The 17050-nt window shown below is 38.9% G+C and overlaps 1 protein-coding gene across 2 annotated transcripts; it reads left to right on the top strand.

Moving 5' to 3' along the window:
* The first annotated feature begins 330 nt into the window (after positions 1 to 330).
* Positions 331 to 9559, top strand: LOC145492318 (neural cell adhesion molecule 1-like). Of its 2 annotated transcripts, XR_014049979.1 has the most exons (10): positions 331 to 1137; positions 2110 to 2373; positions 3019 to 3276; positions 3491 to 3754; positions 4610 to 4864; positions 5616 to 5879; positions 6499 to 6807; positions 7254 to 7388; positions 7865 to 8339; positions 8874 to 9559. XR_014049979.1 is itself a non-coding variant. In XM_081471745.1 (9 exons), the coding sequence occupies exons 1-9, from the start codon at positions 1008 to 1010 to the stop codon at positions 7921 to 7923; spliced, it is 1938 nt and encodes a 645-aa protein (XP_081327871.1). In that variant the 5' UTR covers positions 331 to 1007; the 3' UTR covers positions 7924 to 8418. The 2 variants fall into 2 exon arrangements, 1 of the variants encoding a protein (XP_081327871.1); XM_081471745.1 differs by lacking the exon at positions 8874 to 9559 and having other exon boundaries at positions 7865 to 8418.
* Positions 9560 to 17050: the final 7491 nt, after the last annotated feature.

Below are 17050 nucleotides of genomic sequence, written 5' to 3'. Positions count from 1 at the left end.
TTCAGATGCACCCTCCATCACTCCAAATTCAACGCGATATAACTTTACTGAAGGAAATGACATCGAGCTTCGCTGCGTTACTTATGGCAGACCTCAATCTAAAGTCACCTGGACAAAGATTGGCGAATCCAGCAATATGGTATATCCAGACGGACAGACGCTTATTATTGCGAACGCTAACAGAACTGATGCTGGTACTTACAGGTGTACCGCAACCAATGGCATCGGAAATAGTACATCCACCGCCATACATGTTAATATATTCTGTAAGTATTTGATTGATATTTTGGAGGAATTTAAACGACATAAATACAGAGAATGAATCTAATTTACCTGATGCAGCTCCGATTATCCGTCAATCCTGATATCCATCCTTTCCTTTTGCATTCCAAGCAGCCATCTCCCTCCATGTCTGTCTATCTCTCTGTCCATCTGTTTGTCTGTCCGTGTGTTTGTTTATCCGTCTGACTGCAAGCCTACCTATGCAAACCCTTTCCTGCTCCGGCTTGAGTTCACGTATATACATATTTATAGTTCACATATATTCGTATTTATATAACGGCATGTAACTCGCGTCATTTTTCTCGGGTATTTTTCCGGTGTCTGTGATTGGTTTCCTAACATAGAAATACGCGGTCAACTTGCTGAAATAAGTATTGATGCCAGCATGACATTACTTATTTTGGAGATGCAACGAGATCCATTCAGCTAACGCCACAAAATTCACTGCAGTATGCACCCTTCTCACCTGCTTACCTTTCTCGATACGGCTGCAATTTGTACCAGTGTCACCTAACCATGCTTATTCCTTAAATTTATTTCCTATTCAAACGAATTGTACAAAATATGCTTACATCGATTTGCTCCACAACTTTGCAGTTCCTCCAAGCATTCATAGAGGACCATCTAACAAAACGGTGAACGAGACCAATGACCTGGAACTGTGCTGTAACGCAAGTGGAAATCCTTCGCCAAATATCAAGTGGTCCAAAGTAGCGAATCCTTCCATGAACCTTGCATCTGATGAAGTGCTTAAAGTACAAAATGTCAGCAAAAATGATTCTGGAGATTATCAGTGCATGGCCAGGAATGGTATTGGAAGAGATGCACTCGCCTATTGGATTGTAACGGTAAACTGTAAGTCAGAAAGCAGCATAAAAGATCGTCAGCATTTACATTAACATAATGTTCTTTCAAAGGTAATAAGACTAGTATTTTAAGAAAATAAAATGATGAAGATTTATTGCTGAGTTTGCCATTTAGTCAAATGTCCACCTTTGACTAAAACATAAAATAGTCTCCAAAAAAAGAGAGCAAACCTCTCGTAAAGGAATAAACAACGTGGAAGCAAAAACCGTTATTGTTTATAGAATGAAACTAACAAACGGCTAAAACAAAGGTCGATAATTTAATATAGGAGTAGACAGTCTATAAGAAGTTTTATTATATGGCTGTGTCTCACAAGGACTGGGAACTACCGAATTCAAGAATTTGATTGGCTGAAATTGATATTGAAAGCGGTCTAGATTTTCCCATCTAGACCGGTAATGTTTTGCGGTGAAAACGATGCAAACTTTAATACAAAAATGTTGACTATTTGACGGGTTCGAATCCCGTTGAAGCCCTGATTTTTTCAGGCTTCTTCTTTCCAATTGCTTAAATTGGAAAATTAACTGCGATGATCATTCTTCACTTTCATCTACAACCGCAGTTCATATATGAATTATTTCATATAAACTTCACATCAATATTTATCTATGGCAATGCCAAAAAGTCTGATAAGAAAAGAAAAGAAAAGTAAAGAGGACGAGCAGATTTCGGCAGAATTAAGTTCAGCTCATCGCCGTTCGTAAGCAAAACGTCGGCTAGTACAAACCAGTTACACTAAACGAATTAAATCTCTCTTGCTTGCCATGTAATAAAAATCTTATTAACCGAGCTTAGTCGGTCTGTATGGGATAATCTTGACCTCGGTCGTGTGTACAGACCTCACTGCGTTCGGTCTGTACTCACCACCTCGGTCAAGACTCTCCCATACAGACCTCCTGCTCGGTTAATAAGAGCTAATTACCAAAGAATCTTTGTTTGATTTACGTCATTCTGTGACAGACAAACCTCGAGGGACTCGACTTATATCAGACGCCCAAAATGACGCTGTAAAGGAGAACTCCCAAGTAACATTCTACTGCACTGCTGAGAGTGTACCACCCCCAGAGCTTGAGTTGCGTTTTGATGACTCACCATTGGGTTTCTTCAACAATGGCAGGTTTACACATAAACAACTCAACGCCTCTAATCAAGGATCTTATGGATGTGTTCCACGCAACATTCTAGGGATTGGCCCGGAAGCAACTCTCCACCTAACTGTATTAGGCAAGTGCCTTGCCCATAATGGCTGAACTTGTTGTAGTGAGTCGAGGCAAAGATTAGATCTCCTGGTTAGACTGGTGTCTTATGTTTCGCGTTCTTGTATTAGGACATTACTATTACCAAACTTGAAATCATTTATTCCGTTTATACATAAAGATAATATGCCCACCTTTAACATTAAAAATGATCTTTATCAATGTACCGTACATTTCTTGGCAATTACACCGAGAATTGGTGTGATGTTTTCCCGAGGAGCCAATCGTAAATGTTATTGGAGGGAGAAACCGAAAATGATTCTGTAAAGACACGAGGGTGGGAGTGACAACTTAATGTAGAAAAAAGTCGTAGGAAGTTGCATTTTAGTTCGAGACAAAAAGACCAATCTCCTAATCTTAAGGCCATCGTACAATCGAATAGTATTAGAATAAATGAGGTACCAATCTAAACAGTACGTCTTGCTCACTCTGTGACGCACATGCCACTTTAATCACCACGCCCGCGTTACACTCTTGTACATTATTTTCTTAAGTTTAAGTCGAAGCGTGATTCCTGTCTTTACTTTGTACGTTGACAGTTTTGTGCGACCATTACGTGTAGTAGGCTGCACAAGAAGCAATAATGACGGGAACATGTTGTATTTCTTTGTAGTTCCTCCAAGCATTGATAAAGGACCAACTAATAAAACAGTGAATGAGTCTAGTGACCTGGAACTGTTCTGTAATGCGACTGGAAATCCTCCACCAAATATCACGTGGTCCAAAGTAGCGGTTCCTCCCGTACAACTCTCATTTGATGAAGTGTTAACAGTGAAGAATACCAACAAAACCGATTCTGGAGTTTATCAATGTGGAGCCAGTAATGGAATTGGGAGTGATGCGTTCGCTTCATCAGTTGTGACAGTGCGCTGTAAGTTGAAAAAATTCAATGATTTTTTTTCTTGATTTATAGCAGACATCGCTATTTACATTACAATACCTCAGTTAGAAACTATTGGTCACTTAGAAGAATTCGAACTTTGCCTGTTTCTTCAAAGAAAACAGCATTTACTTTGGGAACTGGAAGTATTCTTATTTCCTGAAAACGTTAAAACATCTGAAAAAAATTCTTAACTTGTCAACAGACAAACCTGAAGGAACTCGACTGACATCAGACGCCCAAAATGATGCTGTCACTGAGAACTTCCAAGTAACATTCCACTGTACTGCTGATGGTGTACCTCCTCCAGAGCTTGAATTGCTGTTTGACAATTCATCATTGGGGTTCTTTATTAATAACAAGTTTGCTCTTACAAATGTTAACGCCTCTAATCAAGGAACTTATAAATGTGTTCCACGCAACATTCTCGGTACTGGCCCAGCAGCAACCCTAAACCTGACAGTCCTTGGTAAGTATGGAGACGAACTTTATTGGAATATAAGTAATGCGCCTCGAAACCATATGTGTTCAATAAATGACACTATTAGCCTTATCATCAACTTACGATGTAAATCTTTTGGATTAAATAGACCAATTTCGATATATTAAATTCAGCCTAAAACAATAGACCTCAGTACGAGGCTCTGGGGAATAAATACAAAGTTTGTGGGGTTTGTTCCCCAGAGCCTCGTGCTGAGGTATATTGTGTTAGGCTGAATTTTAATATATCAAAATTGGTCTATTGGTCTATGAAACGTTAGTAAATGTTCCCGGATCTAAAACTGTCTTTTTGCAGCTTTGATTTCAAGCACTTTCATCGCTATTGATTCGTTGTTTCAACTGATCTCAAGAAACTATGAATAAGCATTTAACTCGACCTGAAATTTTTTGGTTGCCACATGGGACTGACTATGGGCAATTATTTAACAGGATATTTGAGTTATGCCCAGTACCAAACCGTTCGAGGTTAAAGAAATCCTCTGAAGCCGACTTGTTAACATAAACAGCTGGTACAAAGACGTGACTGATCATCGTAGTTATACACAAAACTTAAGCAGTTGCGAAATTAAAGCCTGAAAAAAATTCAGGCTTGAACGTGATTCGAACCTATGACCTCTGCGATACTGGTGCCGTGCTCTACCAACAGAGCCATCAGTGGTCAATTTGTGAGCTGGTAACAGACACATATATATTATTATTATTATATTATATTCCCTTGTCAATTCATCCGTTAAAGCTTAAGTTTGCTCCAAAAGCAAAGTTATCGGAAGGGAAAGTTCCGCTGAATATTTAATCGGTCTAATCATATCTCTTTATGTTTCAGTTTCACCATCAATAGACTACATTTCCCAGAATATCACAGTCAACGAGACCGACGACGTCATTCTGTTCTGTAATTCAACGGGAAATCCGAGTCCGAACATCACGTGGAAATTTCTGGATAACTCTACGAAAGTAAAATTTGGAGAACGTCTTTCGTTGCAGCGTGTCAATAGAAGTCAAGCTGGAACATATCGGTGTACTGCAACCAATGGTGGCAAGAGTAAAGCGTGGGCTGAAGTGCACGTTCAAGTAAATTGTAAGTCAGTGGTGAAACCTCCGGCATGGCGTTACAGTGTATTTACGTGTGACTAATGTAAAGCGGATTTTAAAGGAATATAGTTAATCCAGGTGATTTTGTACAGACACACAGGTTTATTGAAACCATGTAAGTGAAATAGACTAAATCCAAATTAAAAACAAGCCGGTACGTTACAGATCTTCCCAACTCTCTCTAAGATTATTTTATACTTTATGCTCACAATTCTTTCTAAACTGCTTCTTGTTTTCAGAATTAATTTTTCTCACACATCACATAAAATATTATTCATCAACATCTGTCATGTACTGCAAAAACATACCTGTAACTATCCCCTTGAGTAGCCCTAATTGCCACAGGTTACCTTACAATTATAAAGTAAAAGCAGGTGGGTGGTGACAGTTATGCCAAACCAGATCAGGCATAAACACTGCAGAAAGGGAATGCTTTTTATACCTAATCATACCTTTTTGGTACGCGTCGGCTGCATATCAGACGAGTATGGCTGAGCTATCATTCGAATGTTCGTGGCAATTCCAAACTAGCCTGATATGCCGCCGAAGTGTAACAATAAGTTATGTTTAGTTATTTACTGCATCCACGTTCTTGATATCGCAGGATATCGGAATGGTAGACACCGCTATTGATTGGCTCACGGTGATGAAGTCGGAGTCCTCTTTAGAATTAGATCTCCTTACCATTGCGAAAGCTATTTTCCATTATATGTATTTTTTATTGTCTTTCTCATCAGATAAACCAGAAATGAGAGATGGCCCGTCAGTCGTCAAGTCCTGGATAAACCATGAGACGGAGGTGACATGTGAGGCAGAGGGGTTTCCTGCTCCTGAAATTGTCTGGAGTCGCAAAGGCACTGTAACGTCTTCTACAACACTTAATTCTTGCGTCAGCTCTCTTAAGTTTACACCTGAAGAAAAGGATGAGTTTGGTATTTTACTTTGCTCTGCAAAGAACCTGCTCGGCACAGGAAAGAAAAACATAACTGTTAAACAACTTGGTAAGAAAGCATTTCACTGTTTTACATGGCAGGTTGTTTCTGATCAAATAGAGAGAGACGTAGATCATCTTCGAACTGCAGAGGTTTAAGTAAATATTCAAGTTAACGACTGAATTAAACAACAACTGAAAATAGAGAAACTTTTTATGTCTTGGGTTTTTTTCCTTCCATCAGTTTTAATACAATTCGTCTTTACAGTGAAATTCCCTGATTCTCTGATGAAACCAAAACGTTGGTACTGATTGACTTTTGATTAAAAACATAAATAAATAAAAACAAGACTCAAATCGAACGTCAATTAAAAACAAGTTTGATTGGACAACGCGGAAGAGATGTTTTGGAAATTTCACAATGTTTGAGATAGAAAATTGAGCTACATTTTCAACTCTAAAAATGATTTCACATGCGTTTAGAGATAAAATTAATTAAACACTAATTAATAAATAAAGAGAAGATCAAGGTGCCTAGATCTTCTTTTGTATAGATTTAATTCTTCTTAGAAATTCGTGACTATGGACAAGTAGTAAATGGTCCCCAGTGTAGTCTGTTTTCTTTTTCTAATTGAGAAAGACACCAAACAATATCACAGTGGATTGTTTATCTTTCCATGTCTTATTAGTTGTTCCTGCACCGCCAAGAATCTTGCGAATAGACTCGGGAGTGGATAACATGGAAATACACTGGGAGGTTTCCGCTGTTGACCCTGATAGTCCTGTTTTGAATTACCTGGTACAAGTGAAAGAAAAAGATGGATCGCATCAGTGGATGAACTGTGCACGTATCACTGCTCAAAAAAGCAGTGGTTCCATGTTGTGTGTGATGAACGAGTTAAAAAGCGGCACGGAATACACCGTGCGAATTGCTGCCAGGAATGTAGTGGGGTACAGTGCCTTCACTGTGAAACATAGCTCAACTAAACGAGAGACAGGTAACAATCGATCTATTCACTTCACTCTGAAGGTGACTTCCGCTCAGATTGTCGAAAACGTCAGCTTCCAGCAACAGCTCTTTTCAGATCTATACTCATCCGGACGATCACTGTATACGGACTAATCGATCCCTAACTGGATGATCATCGTTGTTTTGGATGATGTAGATTGTCAAGGCATATTTAGACCCTTTCTTGCTAGTCTTTCGAAAGTTTCTATCAGTCCTGTTCTTTCTATGTTTTGAATAACGGTGAAAATTGAGGTTTTACTTTCTTCATGCCTGTGGAACTTTCAAAAGCATTGCTCTGACTAAGGAAAGCTTGACCCCATTCAATCCAAATCTAAGTGTCTCCCAGTCGTTGGACAAATTGGTAATCGTGCACAGATATCGCGAAAGAGAGAGACTTTATTTACAACTGACTATATATATATTTTTTTTTTACAGAAAAGAAGGATGAACAGCAAGGTTTATCAAAAAGCACGATTGTTGGAATAATTGCAGGAGCGATTTGTTTTCTGGCATTGGTAATTGTCATCGCTGCTATAGTTTGTGCTAAGAAAAGACGATTGCGTTCTCAAGGTATGTTTACGAGTGGTATATCATAAGTAAATTGAATTGGTTTAATTATATCTTTAAGAATATCTCATCGTATAACAAACCCATAGAAAATGCACATGAAGGCAGCCAAAAAAAAAAAAACAGACGTGAGGCATTGTTATTTTCTCTTATGAGTACTAGCAGGATATGTAACAGGGCATTTCCGGGTTGAACTTTACCTGTAACCTGATTAGAATTTTCGGCCGGTTACGAGATAGTTAATAGAACCCAGTAAAGTTGTTACTTTGAAACAACCTGGCGAGGAACGATTAGGAGTACACGAGAACATACTCATAAAATATGTCGAGATTGAAGCCGTTGTGACAAAACCATCAAAACTATCATGACGGATAGTTTTCAGATTTTTTCCAACAGAAAAGAACATCTGAGCGAGATTTTGCGCGTTTACAATGTAAAATGGTGCAAACAAAGCAATATGTTTTTTTCTGTTGTTTCAGGTGTTAACAAGGAGGTCATGAGTGAAAGGTGTGTGAAGATTCTCTTTCTTCTAAGCTAGTAACAATACAATTCTTTTACTCTGAATAAAACCAACGTGACTTGCAATGTGTGACTTTGCGGAACTTGCTTGTACAAAATTCAATTCATGGTATCCTCATTAGCAAAAGTTAAACTGAAGATCTGTGTTTAAATTTCCAGCGGTAGAAAGACAGTTCTCTGTAAAGTAGTATGGATCGGGAAAGAGGTGTCTTTCTTCTGATCAGCTTTGAGAGACAGTCATTTGCACTCTTTTCAAAAGTTTACATCTCCTTAAGAAGAGCGTCAGATATAGAATGACAGGCAAAATTATGTAAATAGTAATCTTGCATTCGTATTACAGACTTCACGTTCAACTTCTTTTCCTCTAGCTCCAAGAAAGTGACTATCACCAACTATGATAACCCAGCAATGGAGTCGAAGCCAGAGGACCCCAAGGTAAGCGTCAATTGCTAGGTGCAAGTTTGGTGCATTTTTTAAATCGTATCAGTAATAAAATTCTCGAGTGTGTTTTGCTCTCCGCGCACCTATTTGTTACGTAATAGCCACCACGTGGATGTCCAAGATCAGGTATCCAGGAGCAACTTTTGTGATTGGACACCAGAAATAGGCCATATTCGCCATATTGGGGCGCATAAATGACTTCTTTTATTGTTTAGCTTTATTTCTCCACTGTTTGTAAAACTTGCCACACACTTATTCTGTAGCCCTTTTGGTCTCCTTTTCCGATCGAGACCAAAACACCACTCAAAGAAATTACCTTTGAGTTAACGCCATCTTATGTTTCACTGGCCTAAATACCCTCAGGAACAAAAGGTCACTTCGGGACTGATTGAAGATGACGTTTGATCTGTCTTATTGAGATTATCCGGAAATTAAAGTTAACTAGGTTTTCTCATTCATACAATGTAAAGAGTTAAATATTTCTGTTATCACATAGTGATATTTTGTATTTTACTTTTTATTTCATAGGAAGAATTGTAAAGCGAGTGACGGTCGGTTCACAGCTGGAGTGTCTTCTATTCCCAATGGATCAATCAACAGTGGCTGGTTTTATATCATCGAACCTACTAAGTGTGTGAAGTTACATACGCTTACACAGAACTACATCCACTGGTTGCAACTCTGTTGACGACTTTCTAAAGGAACTGATCCCTAGAGTTGAGCCCCGCCCCTTTTTTTTCTTGTTTCCTTGTCAGCTTGTAGAATGTAGCACGGACGTTTGTACCCCGCTTTATAGGAAAAAATCAAAACGTCAACGTGAGGCCATTAGGTGACTCTGTTAGGTCATTTTTGAGACTGTATTATACTGTCAACCGCAAATAATGTCCACTGGTAAACTTTTGAGTACATTTTGTAAAAACTCTAACAAGTAAGTTACTCGATTACTGTGTGTCGAATAAAACATGTTAGAGAACTTGATATTGCCTCGACATTAGCAATGTTTGTCGGTCTTCTTTCTTTTGGATACTTAGGCATGCAACCGTCTCCTTGTACTGTCATGTAAATATGGCACCTTGTGTACTAAACAGCCAGTGAATACGCATTCCACTGTATGTGACTGACAATTTTTTGAACCTTATTAGCTGGTTTCAAAGCAAAATCTTCACGCGAAATTGCCCAACTTCATTAACCTTAGGGCAGTCTGATTCAAAGGTTTTCAGAGTCATCGAAAACTACAGCTTTGTTGTTAACTGCCTTGTCATCATCCAGTAAGTCCTAATATTTAAGCCAAAATTTTAACGTTGTCTAGCATTGAAAAGTCACCTTTCAGAAGCGTAGCAGCTCTTGTAAGCTTGGAATTCTTTGTTTGTTAGCAGGTGTTATTGTTTTAGGGCTAGGGGCATTGTTTTTGTTGTTTGTTCTATTGCCTCTCAAAGGGTATCAAGCCATTCATGTGAGACATTACAAGAGCTGCTACCCGACCTTCACCTTTCAGACAGACCTTTCCTTAGCGCAAGAACTATTCAAAGATTTGTTTGCGAACCGTTTCACAATAAATCGCAAAATTGCTTCGGGGAAAGATTGACACCGGATCAATCCCTTTGAGGGAAAGGTGAACCAACGGTTATCTCCGTATTAACAATGTATGCCCCAGAGGACCAATTTTAGGCGCAGTCAGCGGGGAAACCTTTTCCATAAAAAGTATTCTAAAAGATGGCTCGGGGAAAGAGAACTGTTAGGAAAAACTTTTCTGCAGGCGACAACAAATTGAGCTCTAAGTAACATTTCTGTTCAAAATATCTACAGATACATGTATACTGAAATGGAGAGAGAGGCAGCCATCATTAATTGACAGCCTCCTGGCCTCGTTTAAGTGTGGAATTTTTTAACTTAATTTCGAATCAACTCGTTTCACTTTTTCTCGGAAATATTTTAGATGCTTGGCTTGGTATTCGCGTACTTCTTTGCATTCGCGATGAACAGGAAAAATAATGGTGGACACAAATTAACTTACTGTAATCAGTACGAAACGATAAGCGATGGAATACTCACAGCCTGAACGTTTAGGAGGGGATCAGTGTGTTGATTTTCACTTGAAATTGCTTATAGCTCCCCGCAAGCGAAATTAACATTTCTCACACCCTCAAGCCAAGTGGAAACATTCTGGCGCATTGACTCAATTTAAAAGAAAAAACAATGCAAAATACAGACAGTTTCGAAAGTCCGCGCCTACAGTGTAGTAAGTAATCTTTATAACGTGGTCGAATTACACTTAGCTCATTACAATCAAAACTGGGCAATTAGGATTAGTAAAGAACCAACTTAGGCCCGGTCCAAACGCCGCTCCACTCATGTGCCGAACCAAACTTGATTAAGTTCGACTTTAGAGCGACTTTGGAGTGACGGCTGGTTCAGACGGGGTTCTTGCGTCGAACGTAATTCGAGAAGCCGGTGGTAACAATTTTCGACGAGAAAATATGCGTTCTGAATTCAAGAACTCTGTCCAAATAGAAAAGCTGTGACTAACATTTCGCTGTTCATAGCAATTCTTGAGTTTCACCCACGTGACCAATAGCTTAGCAACTGTTGCTATCCGCCATCTTGTTGTCCCTCAAGCGTAAACAAAGCGTATCCAAAGAAGAGTTCATGCGAGAAAGAAGGGATGGTTTTATGCGTTGTTGTTGGCTGTTCGAGCAAAAGTGGACATCGTAGAGGCTTAGGGTTTTTCGTATACCTAAGATTATTACAAATCAAGGGGAAGAACAGGAGGAACTCACTACTAGGAGGAGGAGAAACGAGTGGATTTCTGCGGTGACTCGCGGCGACGCTACAAACAAGAGAGTGCTAGAGAGTGAACGAGTTTGTAGCAAGCACTTCGCTCTCAAACTACCGCAACAGAGCGGCTTTGGTCGATAAATTGTTCAGCAAAAGGATCAATTAAACTTAAAGCTACTGCTTTAATTTTGCATTGGTTGAGTTTGGCATAAAGCTGATCCATTTCCTCTTTTGAAGGCGCCGATGCGCGCTGCATACGTTGAGGCGCCGGCTGATGCAGTCCCAGAACTAGAAGCTGCTGCATGGTTCGAGGCTTGCGGCTGTTGTAGATCCTCAATTTTCTGGTCGAACATTTCTTTGAGCTTGTTAGCCGATGAAAAATCGATGTTCTTAGCCCTCGCAACCGGGACTTCATTGACATATGTCGGCAAAATCCATAAACATTTTACCTGTGTGCAAGCGTGCTTGCCATGAATTCGTGTAGTTGCCTCTAAATAAAATATAACACTCGCGATATGTGAGCATGACTCAGCCAGTCCAGCTTTGCATCCCAAGCAATGGGCTGACAAAATAGTCCCATCGTTTTCGGAAATGACCCAAATGTTCACTAAAGGATCATTCATACGCTGTGAATGCCGAACACTTGCTGTCACGACATACTTCCCAGCGATTACTTTGCCTCGTAACAACTGAGGTTACAAATCCCGACACCATTTGATTAAACGCCTCCAGACTCTTGAACGCCTTGAACTGCTTGTTGGTGTAGAAGCTGGTCTCAAAAACGAGGTAACTCAGCAAGTCCGAGTCTTCCACAGGAGGCAAGCATTCTGGACTGAACTGCTCGGCTGTTTTGCTTGCGGAGTCAACCCCGATCGACGATGACCGAGATCTTAATATTTTTCCTTTACTCGTCTCTCTAAGCTTTTGGCATACCCAGAGAGCACTGGGATACCTTTAGATGAATGCCCGGTACTTTTATCGTTTTTTTCTTTCTGGAAATTCATGTAGTTGTCGAAATAATAGAGCGGTAATAGAGAAGCTTCACTGTAGAAATGGACTATTATTATGATAAATTTGAGACCCGAGGGACACCAACATGGCGGACACTGATTTGATCAAAGCTTGTGACGTCACGTGAAACCCAAGCAAATTTTTTTGAGAAGCAAATTTAAACTCAAGGTCCAGTGTTTAGACCAGTTTCTTCCGGTTAATTCGACTTGTTAAAGGGAAATCTCATAAGCTGAGCTGAATTTGCGCTAAAGAAACTCATAAATCGAAGGCATATTTTTTTTGTCTTTATTTTTAGCGAAGACTTCGAGCTTCATGCATGACTAGTCACACTACTCAATTTTGAACCAGTCGCGAGTCCCGTTATATGAAAAATACATTACAGTAATTTATGCATTAGGTTCGACACATGAGGAGAACGCCTTATGAATCAGCTGCCGCTCCAACGTCTCATAGTGCGACAGACCCTGCCGAATTTAATGTTGTTTGCCGCACCAAACCTAACCTGCCGAACCAACTGATTCAAACGCCGCTCTTCTGCCGTACTTAACTCATCAGTTAGGTTCGGCGCATGAATGGAGCGGCGTTTGGAACGGCCCTTAATCATAGCGATATTATGTTAAGAGGTTTATTCAAGCAGTAGGAATGACGGAATCTGCATCATCTGAAGAATTTAAAATACTGCCAGTTCACTAGCTGGTACTTTATCAGCGCCAATCTGTAGCTCATAAGTTTCATTTCCAGGTCAGCATCTTCAACGCCACGAGGTTAATTTGTGTCCTATGACAGGAAAAGCTTAATGCAAACTACTGCTGTTTTCTGGTTCATCTTTAAAAATCTGTTTTAAGATGGTCGTTGTTTTTTTGTTACGAACAATCGTGTTTTGATATTAAATTTATCTCAGTTTAATTCCATAATCGTCGAATGGAGCGCACATCTCGGATGAATCACGTCAGACATTGTACCAACGTCTTGGATAAATTCAGATTTCCAAATGAAAACATATTGATATGTGAGGAATAGCAGCTCTCCCTGAACAGAAAGATGTTCAGTAGACTCAGTAGAAAAAAAATAAAACTCGACCATGTAAGTACATGTCATGTACTGTTACGTTTTCTCGCATCACGCGAGCTCGTCCGCGAAGAATTTGACAAAGTTTATGTTGTTTCGGGTTAAAGAGGCTAAGACACGGTATTTAAGGTAAATCTGTGCGTTTTTAATCATTATCGCGTTGAAACCTCAACAGTTTTTCATTGGCAAAATCACGGCTACTGGGCGTTGTAAATTCTTACAAATTGAGATAAACTTGAAAAAAGTCGGTCGACTTTTTCAAGGTTATCCGAAAGCCATCCGCTTTAATCCTCTCCAGTTTTGCCCATCCATGCTACGTTTTTGGCTTTTCTGTGTTTCTTTCTAATTCTCCTCCCGTTTTAACCCATTATTATGATATTTCAGTCGATTATTTGACCAGTCGTTCAGAGCTGAAATTACCTAATTATAAAATTGTGTGACCTAACCCTTTCAACCCGAAAAGATAAGCGACAAACAATCTTTACAAACGCTGCTTAGCTCTTATGGCTGACAAGAAAATTAAAGATAATTTGTGATAGAGCTTTTTTCTCTCATAAACCTCTGGTTGTAACAGAATTCATGAGTGGAACAATACTTGCCACTGACTTAAAATTGAATCACCAGGAAAAATTATTTGGAGGCAATCAAACATTTTCAGAGTAATTGCGCTCAGGGCGAGAAGCGAAAAAATACGACATCTGAACTGCGAGTAGTTGGTCTTTCGTGTTTTCAATACTTGCATCTGTTCGCAAAAAAGGGGCCTGATTACAGTGACACCAAGAACTGAGGCTAGCTTAAGACTTTCCTTTATTACACAAATACACATGCAAATATACAAGTGCTTAGTACACTTTGGGACCTTCTAAGTAACTCCACATTCCCAGCTCTGCGTAAGTTTTGAATTGACTTTTCGGTTTACAAATGTATTGACATCTTTCTGAAGTGGAGACCATGTAGGACGAAAAACAGCATTTTATCGGCCTTTAAGATTCACTTGAGATTGATAGAAAAGTGTAATGCGTAACGACTTCCACAGCAAACAAAATAATTCAGTGTTGACAATGATACTGCTGCTGAAACACACCTGTCCGAGGAAGAGCATACTGGCTTTGATGTTCAAATAACTCATTACAATAACAATAACTGGTCAGTAAAAACTTTAGTATATATCAAACCACAATCGTTAACTGATTCAACCAAAAGAGCAACAGAAACAACGAATGAAGTAATTTATCTACTTGAAAGATCGAGGAACTACATGAGAATCAAAGGACATGTTTTAGTATTAACTGAATTCCATGCAAAAGGACTGTGTGCGAGATAGACCTATTTTCAACTGAACGCTTTTTGTTCACTGTTTTATTAACTAAGAAACTGAACAACCAGCCATGAAGCGTTTGAATCGGTGGTCGTTCTTCAGATGTTTGCCTCTTGTGGCTGTCCTTCCTATATGCGGTAAGTTTTGTGTAATCATTTTTGTTTTGTGAGGAAGAAAGAATAAAATGAAGGTAATTTAAAATTATGCTAAAATTTTTATTGCTAGAAAAGTTTTCACTAAGTACTTTCTCTTGACTCGCTCAAAGTTGAATGCAAACAAAGTTGAATGCAAACAACAATAATTCAAAATCGTTTACAGCACTTCATGTAACCAATAATTTTTGTAACGTGTCTAGTAGTGTGGGGTTGCGATTGCCTTATCAGTGTAGATTTGGGTGAAATAACACATACTATCAAGTTAAATGGATTTCCAAAAATTCTAATGCTAACTTTTTTGTTACGATTTGCCTTTGATAGTTGAGGTAGCATTCGCAGTACTGATATAAATGCGGCATCTTCCTCCTTAGTTCTCGGTCTGAAACGCAGCGTCCTATTTCATGCAAAGAAACACTATAAATTTATTTACAGCTTCAGTGTGAATATTACAGTTAGATTCCGCTTCCGAACTTCAATTCAGGCCTTACATGGCCTTGTGAAAAACTGAAGAGTGTCTCAATCGCACGTGTCTTTACCTTCAAACTGACTAAATAAATGTATGTCCGCTGCAAGATGTTTGATGCTTTTCTTCTAAAAGACTACAAGTAAAACCGCTAGTTGACCACTAGCTTCCATTATGATGTAGCTTCTCAGCTGTCATTGGCTTCATACGTCAGTGGGGGTGGGGGGGGGGGGGGGTTACACCCAGTTGTCACAAATTAAAAACAGAGGTTCGCATTCTGGTTTTTTTTCGGAAATGGTCGTGAACAAGTTGTTTCCACTGCAAAGGCCATTCTGTTCAGTCAATACTTAAACGTTTTTGTCAAAAACATGGAACTTAAAATATATAAATAACTTCTGTGTGTATTATTCTCATGCTAAACCCTAAGCCGGTCACTGTTGAAATATTGGTACTTGTTCTCTTCTATGTTGCAGCATGTTTTGCATGGACCCAAGAACCAAAGCGATCGACAGAAGGAAGTCCAGGTATGACAGACCGGCTTTTTCCAATGGAATTTTGAGTCCATCGGCGACAGTTTCTGATTTCTTTTAGTTCCTGTCACCTTGATCCTTGATTTATCTGGGTTCAGTTTTCTTATGAATGCCTGTGTTTTATCTATTTATACCATCATTACACTACAGTTTATCTAAACTTAATGATTTCATTCTTCCTGGAGAGCTATTATGGTTCAAGATGGCTTACAATACGAGAAGTTTAAGTGATTCAATTCATAATCATAAACCGTTGCCAAAACGTATAACTTCTTCCGTACATCTTTTACTTCTTTTATTGTTTGTGTTACTCTTTCAAAAATTACACACTTCTCAAACTAATTAATAAAATAATATATAGAGTTTGCCAAGCCTACAAACGAAGCTCTCATAAAATACTAATCATCTACTCGACACAGTAACTTTTAAAGAAATTCACCAATAAGCATTTCCCCAAACCGAATTAATTTTAGGCAAAAAATCAAGCTCAATAATTAATCACGCTAAAGCGTAATTCGAAAATCATTTTTGACGACGGCTTTGCAGCCACTTTATCGCACGTAGCTTTACCAGACCTTTAAAGAAATTCACCAAAGCATTTCACCAAACCGAATAAATTGAACAAACAAAACGATGAAATCCCCATACTTCAAAAACACGATATGCAAGTTACCACTACATCAAAACCCCTTCGCTTCTAAGGCATAATAAATGGTTTCTTGACCTTTCTTGGTTTCCAACCGTAACAGAAGAAGAAATTTTAGCGGTCTACGAAGAAGCTCTCTGAACTGACCCGAAGAAAGCTTCTATACTAACCTTGCAGTATTTACAAATATATAGGCGAAGACCGATAAAAAAAACTATTTGTTTACAATATGCAACTTACAACAACTTCGACAAAGCAACTCAATACTTTTTAGAGATAAACGAAATTAAAACAATGAAATTTTTAAAACGCTTCACAGCATGGTCTCAAATCAGGAAGACTTTACAACTCCCACTGGAGATACCTCGCCGAAGCAACATAACAGCTGTTGTAGAAAACGTGACGAAATGTTCTACAACAAAGAGTCGCTTACCGCAAGTTGGCTATTCACTTCAGTGTAAATCTCCCACACAGAAATTTCCAGCAAAAGTTGTGAAGACTGAACTGAACTTATCTTTTCCATAGATCAACGAATCAACCACTTTTTCCGCTGTTCATTGTTTTGTAAATTCTATAAACACCCGAAACATGTTTGATTTTTCTCGTTGATGACCTGATGAATCATGTGACTCCGCTCCCCCTTCCCCAAAGAGCACATGTTTACAATTATGGGCGAAACAGAGCACTGCATAAATATAAGTTCATGCGCTGTTATAAAAAAAAAAGTAGTTTTGTAGTT

This window comes from Orbicella franksi, chromosome 7 (assembly GCF_964199315.1).
Source record: "Orbicella franksi chromosome 7, jaOrbFran1.1, whole genome shotgun sequence".
Lineage (NCBI taxonomy): Eukaryota > Metazoa > Cnidaria > Anthozoa > Scleractinia > Merulinidae > Orbicella > Orbicella franksi.
This window is presented reverse-complemented; position numbering and strand designations above follow the sequence as displayed.